Genomic DNA, 20,272 nt, shown 5'->3' with positions numbered 1-20,272 from the left:
TGGGAATAAGGGTCCAGGAACTTGGATAACAGAAGGGTTCTCCAAGCTGCGAAGAACACGTCTAGTCAGTACCTGTTGATAGCGTTGAGATGCGCGGGGCCGCGGGGGCGTGGCATATTTATGGGACATACTACGTCCGCCGTGAAGGCTGGTGCGAGGCGTGTTACGTGATACACCCATGTTGGGAGAAACAATTAATGCAAGTCCCGCCGCGATAAGGACCAGGAAGTCCAGAAGGGGCGCGTTCTGTGGGTCATGACAGTTGTATCCAGATGGATGGCTGGCCTGGCTACCACTCATAACAACCATGCCGGGTTCAACCGAGGAAACGCCTCTTTGATCCCCCCTGAAAAGGATCGCCAACTCCAGCGAAGAGGAACACACCCTAGGGGGTCTTCTGGGAACTGGTGCTTCAAAGACAGTCCTGTCATTATAATGGCCACCTCAGACAAGGGTGCTGATTTCTGGAGTCCTTTTAATGTAGGCAGACAGGTGAGGAGTAGAACAAGAGAAGACTTCAGTCACCAGAGGGATCTCACCACCTTGTATTTTGCTAGTGCCCCCAAATTCGCTATCCCCCTACCGATGTCCAACAAACCAAGCACTCTGAGTATGACATCAGTAGGCAAAGAACATTTGTTACAGCACCCAAGATTGGACCCATAACAACAGACTTGGACCAATCTGGTGTGATGGCATTTTGCCTTTGCCTGTAATAAGAGTGGGGGCGGCATCACCTTAGTTTATTCATCTTTGGACACTGCCTGAAAAAGGATTCACTGAAACCCGATCAGAAGCACTGTCTGCTCCAAAGTCCTCTACCAGAGAGTTGAAGACCTTGAGCTCCAAGGAAGAGGAAAGCTCTTTTCTTTAGACATCCCAATGGCCAATTGCGACTCAGATGCTGGTAGCAAGAGAAAGTGTCCACAATTGACAGACACTCCCGTCCCCTGCACACCCTTGTACTGGTAAAGGCCAGTCAGTAATTGGGAGAATTAGTCATGTAGTTCATTCTATTATTGATGTTAGTTCTAATACTCATACAGTCGCTCATTTCGTTATACTTTCACAAATAAACAATATTTTTAAAAATACCCCTTTAAGATTACGCTGTATAAATAGCTATAGAAAAATCAAACCTATATTACAGACAGATTTTTTGAAAACATTTATTTTTTTGATAATATTCAAATAGTCATTCTTAAACTCCAAGGTGGTCTGCAAGGTAAGTAGAAAGTTTGTATCAGGATGTTACAAAATATAGTGTTTGCTAAGCTTACTTTGATGGAATTAATGAAGTTTAGAGAATTCACCTGTGTCTTGGAATTATCCCAAAAACAACGTTCAATTGATGTCAGTAGTCAGTTTAGATTGTCTACTCTTGCAATGTTAGAGATTCTGTTTGTTGTGTAGAGAAAGTAAAATAAAAGAACTGTTGCATCTCCAAAGAAAGTCAAAAACCGAAATATAAAGAGTGGGCGCCAATAGATACCTCTTATATGGTAATTGCCAGGAGGACAAATGTGCAGATCACCTCTTAAGTCAAACTGTGTTCAGCCTCCGGTTTCAATGTTATCTGTGAGAGTATGGAGAAAATAGGTCTCTGTTTCCAGTCAGCACCTGTCATACAAAGATAACTTGTAATATGACCATTACCCTATTCCAAAAGAGTAGATGGCCCTTTGTCCAGTTTATTAGCAAAACAGAGTAGTTGCAGCGTCCTGTGTTTAAGACGGAGGACTTAGTTTTAGTGGGGCGTTAAAAATCTGTTTTACTCTGATGCGATTTATTAAAAAGGGTAAATTTACATGAATGGTACGGTTGTTCACGTGGTCTGGTCTCTCCCCTTGGTTATGGCAAGATTTTCGGAGTCTGGTAACTATGCAAAGACATAGTCCACTACAGCGCGCGTTTTACCAGTCTGATATGTGCCTGTAGGACCCCAGATGATAAAATGGTCCATAGAGGACCCCATCATGATACAATGTAAGTTTTCAAGAATCACTTAAGTCTGGTCCTGTAGTCACACTTAGCGTGTCATTCTGGATGTATGTTTGTTGAAGTAAAACACGTAACCGGTCAATTGTGTCACATGGGTACCGTTGTGTTGCAATATGGGAATTGTAGTGTGATGCTCATCAGAACTTGTACAGTTGGCATTAAACCAATGCATACTAACAGATGATGATTATCTTCAACATTTATGTTAGAGAACCTCCTTCCTAGGTTGGTAAGAAGTAAATCATTATAAATCCAATTCAAGACTATGTAGTTGTAATTAGTCTGCCATTCAATTGAAGAATAGCAATTGTGTTGGCTCACAGTCTATTGTAAGTGTGGTGTTAATACTGTACAGCTTAGACTGAATGGAGCATTCTAATAACATACACCATGTTGTGATCAATTGGCACTCAGTAGAGTATTGCTATTTAATTAGTTATTTATATTCTGATAAACCTGTGCCCTGAGTATCTGTAGGGCATTGGACAAGGGTGTGTTAAATGTGTACAGTTTGACTGGTGCATTTATAAAAATGCTGCTAGTGAATATTCTTCATTAGACCGATGGGGGGGCCATAGGTTCTAATTTATACATCCAGAACATTTCTCTTTTTGCTAATGCTGAATTAATATCACTCTCTCTTGGTAGGGTTTTGATGGTTTCCAATACCAAGTATCTTAGTTGTGCCACTGAGTGTCGCATTTCAGTGAAATGTCTGGCGATCGGGGAAGTCTGGTTATTTGTCCGTAAATTGGATTCATGCTCCGGCAACCTCTCTTTAATTTTGCGAGTGGTTTGGCCTATGTAAAATTTGCCACATGGGCAGATTAGGCCGTAAATGAGAAATTTAGAAACGCATGTTGCAAATTCTTTAATGTTAATTCTCTGTCCTGTATTTGGGTGTCTGATTTGTTCTCCTTTTTGGAAATTGTTTCAATGACCGCAGTTTAGACAGGGAAAGGTCCCAAATTTGTGTTTGCCCAGGAATGTTGGTCTTGCCTGAACTGTTCTTTCTGCTTTAACCAAATTATCTTGGAAGTTTCTCCCTCTGATGTAGGCAATCATGGGAGGTTTTGGAAATAATTTGCAAAGTTGTGGGTCCGGTCTTGTCAGTTTTCAGTTTTTCTTCAGGAGTCGGTTGATTTGATGGTGCGGTTTAGAGTATCTCATTAGCTGAACTAAGGGTGGCTCTTGGGTATGGTTTTTTGGTGTTAAGAGGTTAAACCTTGATTTCTCTGAACGTTTTTCTAGTATATTATCTGGATAGCCTCTTTTTTTAAGCCTGGCAGTCATTTTGTCCATATTTATATGGTATGTCTGATCTTCCATATTGAGTCTGCGTATTCTTAAAAATTGACTCAAGGTTAAGTTGTCCTTCAGATGATCTGGATGGAAGCTTGAATAGTGCATGTGTTGACATCCGTTGGTTTCTGGTACATAGAGGGGGTATGAGTGTTTCCAATTTGCGTGATCATAACATCAAGCAAGTGGATGTTTGGTGTTCCGATTTCCATGGTAAATTTAATCCCTGGATGTAGAATGTTTAAGTAGTCCAAAACATCTCTAGTTCCTCTTTAGGACCTTTCCAGATGCCAAAGATGTCATCAGAATACCGTTTCCAGAAGCTCAGTTTGGATTTCTGTTGGTGGTGATCCAGTATATGCTTTGTCTCAATTTGATACATAAACAAATTTGCGTATGCAGGGCCCATTGACGAACACATTGATGTACCCTAGATTTGAAGGTAGTGTGTCTTTTCTTTTTTTTTATTCATATTTTATTAGGTTTCGTACACGTGTTACAACAATACAGAACATATTTAAACTTGGATAAACAAGAAACCAATTATAACCCACCACCCCGCACCCCTCCCGCCAGCCCGTCCCTCCCCCCTCCAGTTCAAGTTCTCACTAGTTGCTTATTTGACGGCTTCCGAAAGAGCGTAGCAATGTCTTCACGATGTGCACGTAGCACACCAAGGTCATGAGCCGAGCTTTGAGAAACTCGCAGTTGGGTTAGTGGGCACTGGCCTAACGCCCCTGGGGGGGAATCCTCCGGCTCTGGTGTAGAACATTATACTGGGCGGCCATATTTGTCAAAGAAGGGGAGCCTTATTTCTTCGATATTGGACCTAGATTCGTCAAGTAGATGTGTGAGGAATTCCATATCGTAAATGGGCCGCACTTTGGTTACCCATGCTTTTTCCCCTGGCATTCCGGGGTTCTTCCATTTTTGCGCTAGGCAGCACCTGGCTGCCACCAACATAACCTGTAGCATGTGGTCCTGGGTATTTTCCTGGTCATCCCCAGTGTCGATTCCAAAAAGGAGAAGCCAGGGGCAGGAAGACCGCTCCACCCCGTCCACCCCCTTGATCCAGGCCAATACCTTTTCCCAGTATTTTTGAACCACCTGGCACCTCCACCACATGTGAATATAATCCCCCCACTGAGTCCTGCACTTCCAACAATGTGGGTCGTTACCTGGCCTCATTCTAGCAATCCTCTGCGGGGTTAGTGCCATCGATGCAATACCTTGAGGGCTTGGTGGCGATACTGGAGTGAGGCCGTGGAGCGATTGGCCCACCTACACATTTACGCCCACCTTTCGTCATCAATTTCCTCACCCAGGTCCCTTCCCCATTGTATGCGTGCAGGTGGAGGGTCTCTTGGGACAGAAAACAGGAAGAGCTTATAGAGGCGAGCTATTATCCCCTTAGAGCCCCTCGCGGAGAGGAGGAGTTTTTCAAAGTCTGTAAGGTCTCTCCTGAGGGTGTCCCCCCAGGATGGTTCGGTGAGGACTCCCTTAAACTGGAGATAGCGAAAGGGGGGCAGGGTACCTATTCCCAAGACCACCTCCAAGTCGCTCAAGGGTAAGAACGAACCCCCCACCCAGAGGTGGCCAGTCCTGCTAAGGCCTGTCTCGAACCACTTTTGGTATGCCGCTGGCTCTGCTATCTTGGCCAGGAAAGGGGGGACCCAGATACAGCTTAGTGGGGAGGGCCAGGTTGTGAGCCAGCGATAACCTCCTCCTTCCTTCCATAGGGACCACAACACTTTTAGGACTGGGTGATTCAGGACACTTCTAAGGATCTTCTTCCTTGGGACCCAGAGCCATTCCTCTATTGTGACAGGCGTAAGGGGCCCGTTATCCATGGCTACCCATTGTTTGTTTTTTCGTACCTGGGGTGAAGTGATCGACCAGGACCCTCAGCTGGGAGGCCCTGTGATATGTTTCCAAGTCGGGGTATCCCACCCCGCTATCTTCCTTCGGCCTGGTTAACACCTCATAAGAGATTCTATGTTTTTTTACCCGACCAGAGGAAGTTGAGAAGGACTCGCTTCGTTTCTGTGAAAAATGTTTTGGGGATCAGTATCGGGAGCATTTGAAAGAGAAATAGAAACTTGGGGAGGATTACCATTTTTATAAGATTAAGACGCGCCATCCAGGAGAGACCCGACCCTGCCCATCTCTCTGTGTCTTTTCTAATTGCAGACCAAAGGGGGGGGGAGGAAGTTGGCCGAGTATAAACCCTCGGTATCACGGGTGATCTGGACCCCAAGATACCAGAATCCCTCCTCCTGTAGCTTAAAGGGGAGCCCATTCACAAAGGCTGTCTCTGAGTCCGACAAGTTTCCCCCTATGAACGCCACCGATTTCTCAAGGTTGACTTTGTACCCCGATAGATCCCCGTAGCACGAAAGACCCTGTAACATTCGGGGGACTGTTTGGGATGGGTTTGTGATATAGAGTAGTGCGTCGTCTGCGAAGAGGCAGATTTCGCATTGCATGTCTCCCACCTGTACTCCCCTGATGGCCATATCGCTGCGGACCGAGATTGCCCATGGTTCCATTACAAGTGCGTAAATTAGTGGGGACAGAGGGCATCCCTGCCGCGTACCATGCTCGAGGGGGAATATTCCCGACTCGGTCCCATTTGCCACCACTCTAGCGGAGGGGGAGGAGTAGAGCGTGGACATTCAACCAAGCCATCTCGGGCCCATCCCCAGATTCGTGAAGACCTCCCCCATGAAAGCCCAACTGATCCTGTCGAAGGCTTACTCGACGTCAAGGTCCAGTAGGAGTGCGCCCTCGTCACGGACCCCCTTCGAGGTAAGTACATGAAGTGTCTTTCGCATGTTATCAGAGCTCTGCCTGTTTAAGACAAATCCCGCTTGATCGGGGTGTATCAGGCGTGGAAGGCAGCCCTCTAGTCTGGAGGCCAGGATTCTAGCAAAAATCTTAGCATCTAGGTTGAGGAGTGAGATAGGTCTATAAGACCCACATTCTGTCTGGTCTTTACCGGGTTTGGTTATAACGGTGATGAGGGCCTGCAGGAACGTCGGTGGGATGGAGTCTTCGGTTCCTGATCTGATTAAACAGTTTGGCCAGAGGCTTCAGCAGGACAGATTGGGTCTGCTTGTAAAAATCAGCCGTGTAGCCGTCGCCTCCTGGTGCCTTTCCTGCCTTCAATCTCTTGATCGTGCCCTCCACCTCCTCCTCCGATATTTCTCCCTCCAGGACCCCTAGCTCCATGTCAGACAACCTAGGCAGAGGGTGTTCTGCCAGGTATGCACGGATGTCTTCCAATGATTCGCCTGCCTGTCTAGAGTAGAGTTTGCTGTAATAGTCAGCAAAACACTCCGCTATTTCATCTCGGCCCCCGTGAATCCCGCCCTCCCTATCCCTAAGATGAGCGACTCCTCTCTCAACCCTACAACCCAGAGCTCTCTGTGCCAAGAGGGTCCCCAACTTGTCTCCCCGTTCATACCTCTGCTTAGTATATCGCATTTTCTTGATACCTTCCCCTATGAGGACCGTGTGGAGTTCTTGTCTTTTGCCCTGCATCTCCTCTACGAGAGCCCCGCGGTCCGCCCCTGGGAGGCCCAGTCTGGCTCGCAGATCGCCTAGCTCTGTACGGAGTTTACATTCAATTAGGCCACTTTCCCGTTTACGTCTCGAGCCCTCTGCTATGAGAAGGCCCCTGAAAGTGGCTTTTGCGGCCTCCCACACCATGGACATATCGGTCTCACCGTTGTCGTTTGTCTCAAAGTGGGCCAACATTTCTTGTCTCATGAAATCACGAAATACCGGGTCCCTGAGAAGCGTATCATTACAACGCCACCGGGAAGATCTTGGGGAGATGGGCAGTGACCAGTTAGCTATGAGTAGTTCATGGTCTGACCATGTTATGGCTTCCACCTTCGCCTGTTGTACCACCCCGTTCCCTTCTTCTGAGATTAACAAGAGGTCAATTCTGGTGTAGGTGCAATGTGGGGGTGAAAAAAAGGTGTATCCGCGCTGGCCTGGATGCGCTTTGCGCCAGGCGTCCACCCAGTAGTGTTCTCTCAGGAGGGTCCGCAGGGCCAGATTATCTTTGGAAGTACCCTTGGGTGCCCCCCCCCTTAGCGGACCACCAGTCCAGCTGAGGGTCCATTATAAAGTTGAAGTCCCCGCCCAGTATCATGGCCCCCTCTGCCCACTCATCCATGACATTAAAGACCTGAGTGAGGAAATGTATTTGTCCTGAGTTGCGTGCATATAAAGTGGCCAGGGTAATGCGCTCTCCCTCACAGGTTCCCTTGATACCTAAGAATTGACCACCAAAACCCCTCTTGGTTTCTACTCACGTGAGACGGAACGCCTTGCCCAGGAGCATACCCACCCCTTCCTTCTTTGAGCTCCTGTGCAAAGCCCATTAGTTACACCCAATTTCTTTCCCCTTAATTTTCGATTCCCTGCCCTGCCTGTAGTGTGTTTCCTGTAGGAAAAGGACTGTTGGGTGTTGTTTGCGGAACATGTTGCTCGTAAGAGACCTCTTATTCTGGGAGTTAAGGCCCTTGACGTTCAGCGTGCCTGTATTTCCTTCAATCATTATCGTCTTTCATTTTGTGCACTTTAAACACCTCTAAGTGTCTGCTACTCTGAGCCCGTTGCAAAACTAGTGTCTGTGGTTTGAGCTGGTTTTCCTCCTCCCCTTGAACCCCACAAAGAACACCCTCACCCCACCCCCCTCCCTCTGTCCCTCCCCCTTACCCATTTTGTGGGGCATTCGCCGCCGGATGCCCAGGTGGGGATGTGACTGGCAACGAACCGCCAGGGTCGCTTCCCCGGCCCTGGGATAAATAATTCCTTTGTGCAATGTTTTCCGTCATGCCTTCCTCCATTAAATATCGCCCCCTTTCTAATCAGCGATGGGGAGCTGGCTGTAGTGCCTCCTGGTCGTTGTTCCCAAACCTTGGCATTTAATGAGCCCCCTTTGTCCCTCGCGGAGCGTGCCACAGCACGAGGCCAGAAAAACGGCCAGCACTTCTCAGTGGGGAGTCGCCATATGAGACTATGAAACCACAAAACAGCCTCTGAATGTGTAACGCTCACCTGATTCTCGCAGAGGCGCCGGTCTTGACTGGGCGACTACCGTATCTTCAAAGGTGATGTGCAGCACCTGGTTGGCTCTTTGGGCTGGACCTCTGTGCCCTGTATGCCTGACGTGCAGAGTAAGATGTCTGCAGATAGAAAATACGGGGTTAATGAACTGGGGTTATTGGGGTGTCCCTATCTCTTTCCTCTTCTCCTCTCCTGTAGACCCCCACAGGTTAACGCTCTCACCTTAGGTAAGTGAATGCCGAGCTCTCCATCTGCCTCGGGGCAGGGTGCTGTAACCAGTTTCTTCACTGGATAGGTAGCGCAGGCCTCTTGACTTCAGAGGACTGCTGTCCGTCGTTTACTGCACGAACGGTAAGTTTCGAGTAACTCAAATGTCTTTAAAGTCTTTAATAATGATGTCTCCTGTTTTGCAGGGTTCCGGCGATGGCGGATGACGGGCTGAAGTGAGTTGAAGATGGAGCCCGTGTGATGAATAGAAGCGCCTGGAAGCACGTAAGTAAGCGCTTGTTGCCAGCTTCACGATGCGCTCTGTCTTTTTATTTTGCAGGTACAAGTTCGGAGCGGCTGCAGGGTGCCGGGATACCCACTGGGTTAGATGTGGAAAGGAGTAATGGCACGTGAGTATTAAAGTTCCCCAATGTCTTTAAACGCACCTTGTTTTGTCTTTCAGATGCGGGATGCAGCGCCGACGGCCTCCGGAGCGTGCGAAGAGTTGGTAAGCTTTTGTCTTTCAGATGCCGGAATGCAGTGTGAAGACCTCCGGAGCGCACAAAGAGTAGGTAAGCCTTTGCCTTTCAGATGCCGGAATGCTAACCTGTTCTTTCTTGTCTTTATAGGTGTTGCTGAAGACTGGATTCAGGATGGTAAGCCTTTTTCCTTAGGCCCAGGACCGGATGCAGAAGACACGATGAGCGTTCTGCTGCAGAGGGTGCAGAATAACGCAAAGCAAGATTCATCCACCGGGTGTGGTTTAAATAGCCTCCTGTAGTGCTTAGGTGTCTCCTTCCACAGCCACGCCTAAGTAAGAAAAGAGTTCCTGGTAAGAAAAGAGTTCCTGCCTTCCAGAAGAGTTCCAGTGTTCTGAATCTAGGGAGTGGCTCCAGCCCCACCCAAGCATTATGAGCCCGGCGCTTCCAGCGCTGGGACTGGGCATATTTATGAGCCTGGTGCCACTGGCGCCAGGACTGGGTCCAAAAGGTCCCAATTGGGACTGGTTGGCACTCGGAACCTGGGTTATGGATCTGCTTCCAAGGGAGTTAGGAAAACCCTGACCTTTTGGAAGCAGAGATCATGACAGAATGGGCAACATTTCAACTCTGACCGAAGTCATTCGAACAAAGAACTCCCCACTAGTCGTGGGAAAAACACACTGTGCCCAGCGGGATCCACAGGTCGCTGCAGACTCCAGGGGGATGTAAGTCAAGCCTTCAACGCAGAGATCAAGCCTAGATTGCCGTGGGGTCCCCCCGATCTGTCGGTGGTTTTCCGAAATTTGCGTGAGCCTTTGAGCTTTAACTTCCCCTGGGAGAGGTCTGGGCCCCGAGGGGCACGACCGCGATCCCTGTTGGTTTCGTTTTGGTTCTCCGATGGTCCCGCGATGTCACCTATGAGATCCTCTGTGGCCCTTCGGATGTCCGCTTCCGTGACTAACTGGTACCTCTGGCCCTGCCATTCGAATGCTAGGTGAAATGGATGACCCCAGCGATATCGTGTCCCCTTTTTTTGTAGCCACCTGGTGATAGTACCGCATTTCTTTCCCATCTAGAGAGTGAGGGCCGAGAGATCTTGGTAGATCGTCACCCTGGAGTTGCCATGTTGAATATCACGTAAGGTTCTCGCCCTCTCCAACACCCTAGCTTTGTCCTTATAATAGTGAAATCTTGCTAGAACTGAGCGTGGGCCCCTTCCCCCCCACCCCCCCACCAGCCCGATGGACCCTGTCAAGCAGGAGGGTTTCGCCAGAGTCTGACCCCAGGGCAATTCTGATGTCTTGGATTTAGCTTTCCAGTCCCACCGGGGTCTCTCCTTCCATCTCCTCAAGGCCGAAAATTCTCAAGTTGTTCCTCCTCTCCCGATTTTCCATATCATCGACCTTGAGTCGGAGATCTTCTTCGCGGCGCTGCAGTTCCTGGAATTTGGTTTCCATTTGCGCCTCAAGGAGGTCCGTTGATACCTGGTTGCATTCGACCCCTTCCACACGATCCTCCAGCGTAGAAACCTTGGCCGTGAGGTCAGCCAGTTTAGCCCCCATGTCCGTCCTCATGCCCCTGATCTCCTCAAGGATCGTTTGGATATTACACTGCATGGCGTTCATATCTGGGGGCTGTGAGGTAGTAGGGCCGGTCTCCATTTTGCGGTATCCTGGGGTAAATTGGGATTTCACAAGAGTTTCTCTCCAGTTCATGGGGTGTCAATCGCCCCAGGCTACAGGGACCTCCTAGGGTATTTTCTAGGTGAGCCCTAGGGCCCTGAGTCGCTAGCCCCACTGCGTGTGCCAAGACCTTGGGGTTGTTTTGTGGTGGTGGGGCTGAGCACCAGTATCCGAGTTCCAGTTTATGGGGCACCTCTTTAAGTTCGCCGGGAGTGCAGCCTCCCTCTGCGTGGCCCTGGGTCGCTGGGGTTCCCTGGCCCACACTAGTGGTCCTCCTGGGGGGCCCAGGGAGTTCGCTAAGGGCCAGTACGGCTTAGTATAATGCCCTACTCCCCTATGATGTGGCGAGCCCCCAGTATCGGTGTGGTGGTTGCAGGGAGATGTTGAGGACCTTAAGGGAGCACCTTGGGGGGGGTGGCACTGTTTCTCACCTGTTCTGCCTCTGCGGTGGTTCCTGCGTGTGAGCAGGTAGAGGCTGCGCCCACGGCGTGGAGCAGGGCACAGCTGGTGGGCGAGAGGCCCGAAGTAACTCTGCCATGCCGTAGAAACCTGGAGTTGCAGAGCCCAGGAAGGAAATGCCTTCCCGAGAGCCCGCAGCGGCAAATGGGGGGGCCGGGGAGTGGGGGGGGCCCAGGCGCCCTCCTGCGACGGCCCGAGCCTGCCCTGATGATCTTGCGGGCACCTCTGCCACTTGTCGATCTCCCTAGGGGGGGTGGTGCAGGGCGGGCCTCTGGTGTCCTTATAGCAGTGGTCGGGTACAAGGATGTAGGCTCCCACGTCGGCCCGGGCACAATCGGATCAATGGCGGTGAAACCGGTGAGGGGAACACGGCCCCCCAGGTGCCCCGGGTTGGGATCTACCTAGTGGTGGTTACACCGTGTCCCCTATTATAGCAACTGGGCACCGCTCGTCTCGTGCGGTGGATGGGCAGGTCGCCGGCAGCTGGCGAGGATTCTCCTGGGGCCGCCCGGGCCTGCGATGGTGTGTCAGGCCCTGTATGAAGTGCGGGCAGGCAGGGGGGTCCGGCTCTTCCCTCTTCAGTGGGGTCGGATAATGCACCGCTCCCGGTGCGGAACTTCCTCAACCATGTGCCGGTGGAGGGAGAGCGGAGGGCACCAAGTGCCCAGGGGGGTGCTCTGCGCAGCGCCTCTCGCTGTGTGTCCCCTGTGTTGGCGGCCGTGTGTCGTCCGTCTCCAGCGATGTGGGGGCGGGACAGCGGCAGCTGATGGGGGATCCTCGTGGGGCCCGCCCGGCTCCTCGATGGCGTGTCAGGCGCTGCTGTGTGGGCTAGTGTGGGCAGAGGGCCCGGCTCCTCCTCCCGCTGCGCGGCCTGGAGATACCCAGCTCCCGGCTCGGAGCTTTCACGCGGATGCTTGGGGGAGGGGGAGGACCGCAGATCACAAGCCGCTGGCAAGAGAACGGAGGCACCTCCAGAGTCCGGACAAGCTTCCGGATGGTCTTCGACGGCTCCCCTTCTTGAAAATTACTGGCAAATGAGGCTAGTAGACATTTAAGGCATGTTTGTAAGTTTGTTTCCCGAGGCCATACGGGGAGCTTGAAGTTCAGGCAGCCATCTTGCCTGCGCCCCCTGGTGGCCTCGGTAGTGTGTCTTTTGAAATTAATTATGGCACAGAACGATTTTAGCCAACTCAATTATGAAGAATTGATTAGATTGTACATAATCTTCTCTAAGAAGGACCCATTCCAAGGCATCCAGTCCATCACTATGAGGGATCGAAGTGTACAGACTCTGTACATCTAGAGTGAAAATGGTCCAATCTTCAAATTCTGTTAAACCTTCCAATATATTGAGAAAATGTGTGGTATCACGCATGTAAGTTGTCGTTTTTTGTACAATGGGTTGCAGTATTCTATCCACATATTTGGCTAAGGGGTCAAAAATTCTGTTTGTTGCTGCCACAATTGGTCGTAGTGGTGGAAAATTCAAATTTTTGTGAATCTTTGGAAGACCATAGAACAGTGGCATGATTGGATATTTATTGGATAAGTAATCTTTCATTTTCTCGTTTATCCATTCTTCATGTAGAGCCTTTGTGAGTACGTGTTCAATCAATTCTTTAATGTCGTTAGTGGGAGGTAGGTATCTTTGTCATTCAAAAGAGATAGGCAGCTTTGGTTGTAAAATGTGCTGTTCATTATCACTATAGCGCCTCCTTTGTCAGCTCATTAAATTGTGATGGTAGTATCATTAGCCAGTTGGCGCCTTAGTGTTTCCTTACGTTCTCTGTCTTTACATCTAAGTATTTTATTCACTTAAGGTCCTTCAACATAGAATTCTCAAGAGTTCAAGTCCTGGATTGTGGACATGGGGATTAAAGATACACTTTGGTTTCATATCCAGGTAGTCGAAAGTCCTAGATCTTTCCTCTAATGGTGGCGTAGAGTTGAAGAAGATATTAACATGTTCACGTGTTCATCAAACAGAGTTCTGTTATTTGTCAGTACAAAAGAGAGACCTAACTCAAGTAGATCTAATTCTTGTTTTGAAAATCTCTTATTTGAAATGTTGATGACTAGTTTGCCATCTTCTTTTTGTTCTTTTGTTCCTCAGCCTTCTTTTGTCCTCTCATTGCTTTTCCCCGCCTAAAAAAAAAAAAGGGGGGCGTTGGAGCATGATGGTTCTTGGGGTGTTGGAAGGTCTGTGTTCCTATTCTCTAATGTCGGAGTGTTAGTGGGAAGCGGTCCGCTGCTGCCTGAAGTGTCACTGGATGGATCAGTTTCAGTCCGAATTGTTGGGTTGTGTGGTTTTCTATTCAGTGGTTGGTTCTGATGATCGCAATTCTGCCACTGAATACTATATCTCGTGAGTAGTCCAGGGTGTCTCTCCTGAACTTTATGATCTTTCTTTGTTCAATTTCTTTTTTATATGAATCAAGTTTTCTGTTGGTGTCTTCCAATATTTCTGATAGGTCTTCTGTTGATAAAAGTGTGCTGAGTTATTCTTTGAGTTCAATGATTTCCTCATCTATTTTGGAGAGTGACTTGGACAGTTCCTCAATAGTTAGTATCATGTCCAATGAGCGCGGAATGCATTGCCCTCAACGACAAGCCGGGAGTCCCATCTCCTAGGCAATACAAACTCACCAGTATATGCGCACTGTACGTCCAAGCCTCATTTTCAGAACGAGGCTTGGTTAGGCTGTTACTAAGGTAACATCCACAAGGAGAAGCTAGGCTCCATTGCGGCCAGTAGTCCAGAGCACCACGGCCTGATTTTCAATGGGAACCGCACAGCGATGACACAACGGTAAGCGCTCTTTGATCACTAGACACGGCTCACCACACAATGTCTGTTACAGCAGCATGCTCCACTGATATAAATCGATAGTTTTCTGATATTCTCCTACGCTTTGCGATCGAGAATGTGCATGTCTTCGAAGTTCAACATGTTGAACTGAGAGATACGCAACCTTTAGACACCGGCCTAGAAGAGGCTTGTCTATGGTACAAAACAATAAGCATAGTTTCCCTTCTATTCATTCAATACAGAGTGTAAACCGTCCTATCTTGAATAAGTGCATGATCACAGCGAATGAAGAAACAACACGTCTTGGAAATACCCTGAGTCAAGACTACGGGTAGGGATCACATATATGTATATTTGTTCCTAAAATCGCTACTAAAGGTTATTCACCTCATTGAATGTATGTTAATAAAGGTTTGCTGTTTTTGTAGGCCGGCACGCAAGAGGCACCATACCAAATATGTCTCTTTGATTGCCCCTACACAGGAGTAATTTTTTGCTCTACTGAGAACAGATTGGGCCTCCGTGTACCTGTGACCAAAATCAACCGCTTTTATATATTCCCTACTATTCCTGCCTTAATCAAAGGTAGCACTTTTTCGTTGAATTACTATCGCACTACTAGAAGCAATTTATGTAACGAGATTTTTTAAACTAAAACCAATCTTTGGTATTTTCACATTGTCTATTGTAGGTTATGCAAACTTTGGAGTTACCATCTGATATGTCCTGGTTCAAAAGCAGTTTTATGTCATGAAGATGGCTCTATAAAATAGGACATTGGGCCTCATTACACGGTAGGCGGTAAACCATGGCGCTATTAGCACCATGGTTCATGCCGGTAATTTACCGGTACCGCCTTGGAGGAAAGGGGAATTAGCGCCCCATTCCAAGGTTGGCGGGGCGGTAATTCCCCCTTCCACCATTGCCCTTCCCCATTCCCAGTTTTGCCCCATAGGACTCTAAGGGAATGGGGAAGGCGCTAATTACGGTACCGCAAATTGCGGTACCGTAAATTGCGGTACCGTAATTAGCTCCACTGGTCCCTTTGCGGGTTGGTTTTTAACACCTGCAAAAAGCAGGTGTTAAATTCCCCAACCCGCAAAGGGACCTCGTAGTAAGGCGGTAGGGATAGAAACCCTTGAACTGTCTTTGGAAGTTGGTGTGTTATTGAGGTCACCATCATCGAAAATAGGCAAATTCCCTGACACCAAAAGCCTTCACACTTTTTCCCCAACATAGAAACACAGCCTCCTACTTAAACTTACAGACCGGTCGGTGAAATCCGGTCTCTATGCTGCCATGCAGCCACTGACCTCCACATAGCTTGGAACAGTCAGAAACTGAATTAACCACTAGAAATGAAAAGGGGTAGAGCACACCGACTAATAATACTCACCAACCTAAAAGATATTTTATACGATTTTAGAAGAGCTCTGATATTTTATCTTGACAGAACAAAAGATATCTGTGCTTCAGAATTACTTTGATTTGCAGAGGATGAAGCTCCAGGAAAAATAAGCTTCTGCAGGGTTTCCCTCATCCCAAAGGAATTCATATCCATTCTGTTATGGCCTCAGTTGCCTTTCAAGGGCATGTTGCTTTGTATTTTATTTGGAAGGCACTGACATGGTTATCTCCTTATGCCATTTGTCAATCTTATTCCTTGGCACTGGTTCAAGATCTGATTCTCAGGTTGGGCAGTCCCTTCCAAAGAACCATTAGGCTCAATTGAATACCTTTCGAGTTACCCTGTAATTTCTTGTGCTTTCTAGCCTGCCTAGTGTATGAAATAAAGTGGACAGGACGGCGAATTATGCACAAGTTATTCACCATAGTTGCTTCTGTATTCCCAGCACATAGCCCCCTTTCCTGCATATGTCCAGTTGTTGAGCAGGGGCTTTCCAGTGTCCTATTGTGAGAGCTTAGAAATACAAACCTGTTGTGTTAGGCAGGGTTTACCACCAGGTTGTGCCTGATTCCACCTTGGTAACATGCCGAAGCAGCCAGGCTTCACTTCTATGGGGCAAAGGGGAGCACATAAAGTACAGTTTGTCAACCTACAGGCACAGAAAAAGGAACTGTACAAACATTGTGCATACTGGAAAATATACTGTTTATTAGGAGCAAAGCATTTAAGGAATATATATAAACAAGTAAGTACTTAAATTAGGCACATGTATTTATAAAAACAGTAAAGTCTCTAAAAAGAGCAACTTGCATTTGAAAAAGGCAAGAAAAGATTATACAAGTTAGTACATTATAACTATTTCAATAGGGCTTTAAGAAGTGGGAAGCAGTGGTGTTTACGCAGACATGCATATAGAGTAGCGGGTAGGTTGTACAAATCATCTGAGCACTTTAGAAACTCCTACACCACAGTAGGAAACATTTACTGGTAAGTACATGTTTCAAGTATTTATAGGAAGTTATAAAAGTTCACTGAGATTTGTCGATAGAAACCAATGAAACAAAGTGAATAGCTCAACTCCTTGTTATAGGTTAGTATTAACAGTGTTCCAGGGGAGCAGCAGACGAGACAACTCTCAGGCTGGTGAGGATATAGGCGACCACTGGACCGTTTCCTGACCCATGTTTAATGACCAGAGGCCCGAAAGAGGCCAGTTACAGCAGTGGCCCATTGGATCAGAATCGGACAAGGTTGGGACAGCCGCATCTTGGAACATAATCTGCATTGGAATCCCGAGAGTATTGTGGAAGGCTACCAGAAATAGATGTTTGGCCCAAAGAGACCAATGATGTGGCAAAGACTAATGAGTTCTGCGGAAACGGTTTGAAAGATGCAGTGACTGAAAAAGACATCTTGTTTTTCAGATGTTGTTTCCAACACCTGATCCTGGGACTGCACACAGAGCCCCTTGTCATAGAAGGATGCTTCCAATTACCATAAAAACGTCAGTAGATCCACGTGAGTTGGCATTGGCATGGTAGATGGCAGCACTTCTACAGCAACAACCTACCACAGTACTGGACTTTTGCAAGCCAAGCCCTTAAGGCTGTGCAAGGGTACAGAGGACAGTAGTGAAGGAAGCAGATGGGCTGTTTGATGGATAAAAACTGTAGATCTCCGTCAAAATGCCCCATGATGGAGCAGAAGAGTTTGAGAAGCACCATCCTGTTTCATCACAGCAGCTGGATGCCTGTGCCTGTCCTAGTCACCGTTAAAGGAGGTAGGAGCTCAATGAGATGCACTTAGGTCTGCAGAGTGGAAGAACCCAGCTTTTCTGCTGGATCAAAGAGAGGAAGAGCCAGAGACAGGATTCTCATGGACGTAGAGGAGCAGAGCTTTGCTTTAGGAAGATTTGGAGGAAACAGCACAGGCCCACTGCAAGGAACTTTGGGACAGCAGCTTCCTTTTCTGCTACAAGGACATGATTCCAAGTTCTGAGGAATGGCTCTGGATGCTCACAGATTTACACGTCCCTCCAATATGTATCCATGCACTGTACAAAACCTAAGGGTCTTTTTCCTCTCCACCACGAGCTGAGTGGAAAGATCGGGAAAGAATGCCAAGAGAACACCATTATGCTAGAGAGGGTATTCTATTCCCCCTCTATTGTAATTTCCTCTCCAGATGTCCCCTCAGTTTGTGAAGAACAATGTCATTCCACCTCAACCTCATCCCAATCATGTCCCTCTTTGAAATATAACATCTGCAATCCCAGTCATTCTTCTCCCTGTCCCTCTGATTATTATTTTCTGAATTCCCAATCTGCGTTTATAAACCACTACAGTTCCTATACTCCTTCCTATTCATTCCACTACCCCGATATAAAACATTGTGACGAAGCTAACAGAAATCTCTGGCTTTTTCCTGACATGTTCCAACACAAGGGTCAGGCAGAGTCATGCGATTGACAGTAAAACACACACACACACACCTGACTGCCCTTTCCTTTCCCCACAGGGATAAGTAGCACAAGAGTACACTTGGAGCAAGGCCAATCGCAGGAGGAAGCGGCTATTCCTGGACAGCAGTTCATACAGAGACGAAAGGCGTGGAAATCTGAAAGAACGACAAGGAGGGAAGTGCCCTTGACCTTTTCAACCCAGACCCGCAAAGTCTCCGGAAAAGGGAACATAAGACCGGGATTTACTGCTGATGTGTGTAGCAACAGATGTCTACTGTACACAGAGGCCTACCACATTGATAGCACAGGCGGGGAGGCATGCTGGCTACCGTGATACCATCCTTGACTCCAGAAGCAAGACAAGCCAAAGGGTTCAGCACAGCTGGTGAGTTGGAGAAAGCTGATTGCAACCTTGGGATGAGCACAGTTCGGTTTGTTATCGGCAACGTTATGTGAATGCAAGGAACTTGTGAACAAAGAACTTTTGGGAAAGCCCAGAGAAGGGCCAGCTGCAGAGTGGTCAGGCGCTGCAGGAGTGCTCATTCGAAGTTGGCCCCTTTTGTTTTGGTGTTGAAGCTGCAAGTACCAGGAGGCCCTAGGAAGGGAAGCGTGAGGTGTCAGTGGCCCTACAAGGATCACGTTAAATCTCTGACCCATTGCCAAAAGAAAGCTAGGGGAAGGGAAACCCTGCTTTCTGAAGAGATTGTGAACATTGTGAGTTTAGGCAAGTGTGAACCAGACAGAAGGATGCTGACAGAAAGCTAAAGGAAGGGAAACCATGCTTTCTGATGAGATAAAGCAAATCATGAACTGTGTCAGAAATTCATGAACTATGTTAAAGGTTGCTATGTGAACCCGACGGCGGGATGCCAAGGGAAAGCTAAGAGAAGTAAATCCTGCATCGTGATAGTACTGATATTCAGAGTTAAAGGCCATAGTGAACACGCCAGGGGGAGGCCCATGTTTCATGAAGGATCCGAGTCCGGCGGAGGGAGATCCTTGGGGCAAAGAGCAATGCCCAATGTGCAAGATCACGGAACACACTTTTTTTGTTTTTGTTGTTTTGATCCAGTAGGCTGTCTAAGGCAAGAGACTTTGCAGAAGAGACACTTGGCACTGAAGGCCCTGGCTTTGTTGAATGAAATCCTGAACCTCGTGATGGAGAGGCCCAGGAGTTGCTGCGCTCAGAGGTCCAGCCTTATCCCGTGCTTAAAACGTGGGGACGGGAGACTCCAGCCATACCATCCTGACATATCATTTTGTGAACACCTCTTTCTTTTCTGGTAAACATCATCCCACACTCTTTTGTAACTTAGTGATAAGGATTGGCAATTTTATTTTTAGTATAGGCCCTTTTTATTTGAAGAGACACTGCTAGGATCACTTGTGTCGATCTTTACTGTTGCCACCATGAGTTCCTAAAAGCACCATCCAAAGTTTTGCCAGACATCCAATCGGACAGGCTTGCCAAATGCCACTTTTGTAGGCACATCAGAATGTGGATTGGAATGTCTGAGAGGCCCTTATGCAGTCTGAAGTAGATGCCACTCGCACAAAGGGACATTCGTGGGTTCTAGGGAGAGCCTGCATAGGCACAAATGTTCAAACCAGCTTTCCTCACGTCACACACACAAAGAACGATGATGAAACAAAATGGCTGGATTACAGGGCTTAAAATTCCCTTAGCAATCGCTTTGTTCCAGCTCAGGGAGCAAGTGGCTACTAAGTTTGTAAAAAAAGTAAAATACTATGCAGCGAAATAAGTATAAAGCTGACCACCAGCCTCTGACTATACATAATTGTATCGAGTGAGAAACGCACCCTGGCACAAAATGGGGAACTTTGGCAGTGCCCCACCCCTGGTAGTCACATGGGCCACTCAGGGGAGCATATAAAATACAGGCAGGACCTCAAAAAGACAAAAAAGTCAAGAGGGGCTAACAGTCAGTGAAAGGGGGGTCGTCAATTACTTTATGGCCTACCACTCGTCCTTTATCCTTACGAGTCCAAAATGTTTTAAAATAGCCAGACCGCACTTGCGGTTGATGCCAATTATGCGTGGGAGGTATGGGTATGTCCATGCATGCACTGTGACATACTTTGGTCCTATCACTTTCCCGGGGATGACATTTCAAACATCTGGATGAAATGGAGAGTGGACTAGAGTTGACTATTCAATATCAAAAGTGACTTGTGCTTTTCAATATATGCGTTAACTTTTTCATGGTTCATGGTACCCTGTTTCAGTGCTCAGAGTATTTATTTTATTTGTGTGATTTGGCTTTTGTTTTTCTTTAGAATAATGGACAGATGCCCAAAAACTATAAAGAAAAGGAAGCTTTCAGAGCAATTATTAGACAAGGTATGTCTGTCAAGTAT

The 20,272-nt window shown here is 47.7% G+C and overlaps 1 protein-coding gene across 7 annotated transcripts in view; it reads left to right on the top strand.

The window, feature by feature from the left end:
• NAE1 (NEDD8 activating enzyme E1 subunit 1) overlaps positions 1-20,272 on the top strand; it is a 976,013-nt gene that overhangs the window by 375,772 nt on the left and 579,969 nt on the right. For all 7 annotated transcript variants that reach the window (XM_069653211.1, XM_069653219.1, XM_069653249.1 and 4 more), the window contains one exon: positions 20,192-20,255. In XM_069653211.1, coding sequence (XP_069509312.1) covers positions 20,192-20,255 — 64 coding nt within the window. The remainder of the gene's footprint in view (positions 1-20,191; positions 20,256-20,272) is intronic.

This window comes from Ambystoma mexicanum, chromosome 1p (genome assembly GCF_040938575.1).
Source record: "Ambystoma mexicanum isolate Mex_15411 chromosome 1p, UKY_AmexF1_1, whole genome shotgun sequence".
NCBI classification, from domain to species: Eukaryota; Metazoa; Chordata; class Amphibia; order Caudata; family Ambystomatidae; genus Ambystoma; species Ambystoma mexicanum.
Note: the sequence above shows the minus strand (reverse complement) of the source record. Positions and strands in the feature narration are given on the sequence as shown.